We start from the raw sequence: 5038 nt of genomic DNA, 5'->3' as shown, positions 1-5038 counted from the left end.
GGAAAAGAGGGAGAAAAATGGGAAAAAGAGGGAGAAAAATCGGGAAAAGAGGGAGAAAATCAGGAAAAGAGGGGGAAAAATTGGGAAAAGAGGGAGAAAATCAGGAAAAGAGGGAGAAAATCAGGAAAAGAGGGAGAAAAATCGGGAAAAGGGGGAGAAAAATTGGGAAAAGAGGGAGAAAAATCAGGAAAAGGGGAAGAAAATCAGGAAAAGAGGGAGAAATAAAAACGGGAAGAGAGGGAGAAAATCAGGAAGAGGAAAAAAATCGGGAAAAGAGGGAGAAAATCGGGAAAAAAGCTGGAGAAATCCTCCTTCTCATTCCTTTGGGACGCGTTTCTCGTGGCAGGCGACGCGCTCGGGGTTAAATCTCCGTCAAACGTCTTTAAGGCCGAGCTCAGCGGGAGCTAAGCCAGGCCCAGCTCTGAGCTCAGCTCAGGGAATAACCGGGAGCTGTTTCTGCCTCTTCCCATCGATAATTCCCGAGGAAATCGGATTAGGGCAGGGAATAATTTGTGGCTTTCACAGGAAAAGCGAGATAAGGCCGAGGCTGATCCCGAGCCCTGCTCTTATCTCCGCATTAACCCTGGGATGCTCCCGAATCCCCGGAGCTTCTCCCGCTTTTTTCTCCTCATTAGTTTTGCCCTCCAGGCCTGGGCCCGGCTTAATTTAATTCCAAGCTTTAATTTGGATGCATTTGGATGCTCTGGACAAGGGAACGGATCCAGCAGGGCCTTGGAAAAACCTGGAAGCTGCGGCCTGGGGGAAATCCATGGATTTCCTGGGTTTTCCTGCTGGTTTTTAAGCTGGAAATGTGGGATTTTCCCGAATTCGGAGGCGACAATTCCAGAGCTCGTCGGCTAATTCCAGGTTTTACCTCGGGATCTCTTCTCCAGGTATCCTTGCTTCAAAATATTCCTGGAATCCTGGACGGGCCTTGGGATCTCTTCCAGGCCTACAGGGAGCAGAGCAAAGGGAAATCTTGGAATTTCCCATTGCCACATTCCAAGGTTTCCAGCCCCTTTCCTTGGGGACGCAGAGCTGGGATATTGGTGGTGAAATCCCGGGATTTGGGTGGGAATGAACCTCAAAGCTCAGCCATCCCAGAATTCCCACTAAGCCAGGCTGCTCCAAGGCTCCATCCCAGCTCAAATCCCGGGATTTGGGTGGGAAGGAACCTCAAAGTTCAGCCATCCCAGAATTCCCACTAAACCTGGGCGCTCCAAGGCTCCATCCCAGCTCAAATCCCGGGATTTGGGTGGGAAGGAACCTCAAAGTTCAGCCATCCCAGAATTCCCACTAAACCTGGGCGCTCCAAGGCTCCATCCCAGCTCAAATCCCGGGATTTGGGTGGGAAGGAACCTCAAAGTTCAGCCATCCCAGAATTCCCACTAAACCTGGGCGCTCCAAGGCTCCATCCCAGCTCAAATCCCGGGATTTGGGTGGCAACAACTGTTACACCTCAGCCATTCCGCGTTTCCCACTAAACCAGGCTTTTCCAGGCCCCATCCCAGCTGGAATGCTGAAATTTGGGTGGGAACAAACCTGAAACATTCCCATCCCACAATTCCCACCAACCCCAGGTTTTCCAAGCCCCCCATCCCAGCTTGAATCCCGGGATTTGCCGGAGTTTAGATCCTCTCCAGCTCCAGCAGGAGCTCCGATCATTCCCGCTTTTCCGTGCCTCGGTTTCCCAGCTGGAAAATTGGGATAAGGGAGACTCCTTGACCGGATAAACGGATGGGTTTAGGGAGGAGCCGATCGGATCGGAAAAGGCTCAGGAAAATTGGGATCTGCCGGGAGGGGAAAAACAGAACCGTGACAAATAAAGGGATAAAAACACAAATCCGGGAATCCGGAACTCTGAAATCCCTGGAATTCCTTCCCTGTTCCCTCTCTCCCTCATCCCAACATTCCGACCCCAGCTCTGAGCCACAGCGAGCCGGAAAATCCTGAATCATTCCCTAATGGAGCGTCCGTCCCATCCATCAGCGGGCGGGAATTTATCCCCATTAATTCCCTAATCCATGATAAATTTCCCGTCCTTTCCTGTCGGCGCGGGGACTCCGTAAATCCCGACTTTTCCTGCGGCTCCACCGGAGCGTTCAGGTGTGCTCCGACCATTCCTCGTTAGCCCGATGGCCTCATTTTCCCGGGAATGGCCTGGGAGGCTTCAATTTCCCGGGAATGGGGAGGACTTGGAGGTCTGGTTTTTCTGGGAATGGCCTGGGAGGCCTCGTTTTAGTGGGAATGGCTTTGGATCCTTCATTTTCCTGGGAATGACCTTGGAGGCCTCGTTTTCCAGGAATGACTTGGGATCCTTCATTTTCCCGGGAATGGCTTTGGATCCTCCATTTTCCCAGGAATGGCTTTGGATCCTTCATTTTCCCGGGAATGGGGAGGATTTGGAGGCCTCATTTTTCTGGGAACGGCTTTGGATCCTTCATTTTCCTGGGAATGCTGAGGCCCCATTTCCCAGGAATGGCTTTGGATCCTTCATTTTCCTGGGAATAGAGAGGCCTTGGAGGCCTTGTTTTCCTGGGAATGCTGAGGCCCCATTTCCCAGGAATGGCTTTGGAGGCCCCATTTCCCGGGAATGGCCTGGGAGGCCTCATCCATCACCCACATGGGACGGGAACATTCCCGGGATTGCAGCTCCAGGCGTTTATTCCAAGCTGGAATCTCGGCTTGGACACAATCCAAGCCTGGACGTTGTCACTCAAGGATCCGATGGATCCCCTTCCCTCCTGGAATTCCACACCTCATTTTTCCCAATATTCCCACGATTTCCACTTCTCCATCCGCCTTTTTGTTCTTCCCAAGGTCTGGAATCCCGAAATCCAGGAAATTTGGGGTCTGGGAATCCTCCCAGGCGGGAATTGGGAACAGGGAGCATCCCTGGAGCTCCGGAGGTGGAAGAGGAGGATCCCGGAGCCTCCGGTGTCGGCTGATCCGGGGGCAATGGGATGAAACCTCTTCCATTAGGGAAGAGTGGGAGTTTCCCGGAGTCCAAACAATCCCAGGGATTAATGAGGTGCCGGGAGCTGCTTCCCAAATGAAAAAAAAACCCAGGAAAAATGAGCTGGCCGCTTCCTCTTGGAAAAGCTCCCAAGTGCCCGAAAATTCCAGGGGTTCCATGCGGATCCAGGTCTCCAAAATTTATTTAATACAAAAATAGGGATGGAAAAAAAATAAAGGGAAGATGGGGAGGGATAAAATCGGGATCGGATTTATGGGAAAGGCAGGGAATGATAAAATTGGGATCGGATTTGAGGGAATTCTGACGGGAGCGGGGATGAATCCCAAGAGGGAAGGGCAGCGGGATCGGTGCTGCGGGAATGGGGATGGAGCAGCTCCTCAGAGCCTTCATCCCAACTTTCTGCTGGAAATCACCGGGATGGGATTGTCCCATGGGAAATCCAGTCTGGAATTTAGGCGGGACTTTGGTCGGATGGGTCCAGCTCAGCCATGGGAAGTCCATCCTAAATCCTTCATCCTCATCCCGATTCTGATCCCGATCCCAATTCTGATCCCGATCCTCATCCTCATCCTCATCCCGATCTTCATCCTCTTCCTTCATCCTCATCCTGATCCCAGTCCTGATCCTGATCCCGATCCTGATCCTCATCCTCATCCTGATCCCAATCCTGATCCTTCATCCTCATCCTCATCCCACCCCCAACTCCATCCCAGCAATCCCAAACCACTTCCCAGGCCTTGAATCCCGCAGGAATCCCGCTGGAATATCCCACCCCAGAGCCAGAGCCGGGCTCAACCTTGGGATTCCCTCCTTTGGGATCACACAGGAATCCCCCAAGGGAATCCCGGCAATTCCAGAGGCGGCTCACTCAGGAATTCCAGAGGCAACAAATCTGGGAATTCTGGAGGTGGCAAACTCAGGAATTTTGGAGGTGGCAAACTCAGGAATTCCAGAGGCGACAAACTTGGGATAACTCCCCCAGCGGAGCAAATCCTGGGGGGAACCCAGCATTTCTTGGGATTCCATCCATGGTGAACAGCTCCCATAAATCCCAGCGCATCCCTGGAATCCGCGGAGCGCCGGGATCACCCCTCTGCCCCCGCATCCGGCCGGGAAGCGCGGCTGGAGCGCGGCCACGACTTCTCCATGTTCCCGATAAGGAGCTCATCCATCACGGCCGGGGGAAGGGGAAAGGGCGGGAGCGGGGCCGGGATTTATCGGGAATGTGTCATTCCATGCGCACGCCCCGCGGGACAAATGGATCCTCCATCATTCCCGGCCGCTCCGCACCTGCGGCCGCACGCGCTCCGGGAGAGGGCGGCCAGAGCCATGGGTTTGATGGATTTTCCCGACTTTAATGGATGTAAACAAACAAAGGAGAGAGGGAAACATCAAATAATTCCCGTGACAGCTCCCGAAAGGAGCCGGGAGAGCGGGAAGCGCTTCCCAAAGGGAGCCGCGTTTGATGTGGGATCGGGATTTGTAAACAGCGGCAGCTCCGGATCGCGCCTTATCCAAATATTTCCCTTTCCCAGCGCCGGCTGAAAGTCGGGAATGACGGCTTTGGACTCTTCAACTTTCAGCTTTCACCCCGCGGCTCCGGAGGGGAGGGAGAGGGGGAGCCCCCCCCACCCCATTCCCGCCGGGATTTGATCCTTAATTCCCCTTTGGAAAAGCTGCTCTGGGGCACCTGGAGATCAAACTCCCAGCGCTGCATTCCCGGTTTTCCAGAGGGTCCTGAGCTCCTCCAGAGACCCCTCGGCCCCCAGAGGAGGGTGTGGAGGAGGGAGGGTGGGAAGGGGGGTCATTCCCATCATTCCCATCATTCCCATCATTCCCATTCCCACTGGGATTTGATCCCAATCCCCCTTTGGAAAAGCTGCTATGGGGCACCTGGAGATCAAATCCCAGGGCTGCATTCCCAGTTTTCCAGAGGGTCCAGAGCCCCTCCAGGGGTCATTCCCATCATTCCCATGATTCCCATCATTCCCATTCCCGCCAGGATTTGCTCCCTAATTCCCCTTTGGAAAAGCTGGAGATCAAACCCCAGGGCCGCTCTTC

The 5038-nt window shown here is 53.8% G+C and overlaps 1 protein-coding gene across 1 annotated transcript in view; it reads right to left on the bottom strand.

The window, feature by feature from the left end:
- Positions 1-5038, bottom strand: part of SKAP1 (src kinase associated phosphoprotein 1) — a 114832-nt gene that overhangs the window by 31088 nt on the left and 78706 nt on the right. Inside the window, exon 5 of the mRNA XM_017740567.1 lies at positions 875-952. Within this exon, the coding sequence (XP_017596056.1) occupies positions 875-952 (78 nt within the window). The remainder of the gene's footprint in view (positions 1-874; positions 953-5038) is intronic.

This window comes from Corvus brachyrhynchos, unplaced genomic scaffold, assembly GCF_000691975.1.
Source record: "Corvus brachyrhynchos isolate BGI_N302 unplaced genomic scaffold, ASM69197v1 scaffold47, whole genome shotgun sequence".
In the NCBI taxonomy this organism is placed as follows: domain Eukaryota; kingdom Metazoa; phylum Chordata; class Aves; order Passeriformes; family Corvidae; genus Corvus; species Corvus brachyrhynchos.
Note: the sequence above shows the minus strand (reverse complement) of the source record. Positions and strands in the feature narration are given on the sequence as shown.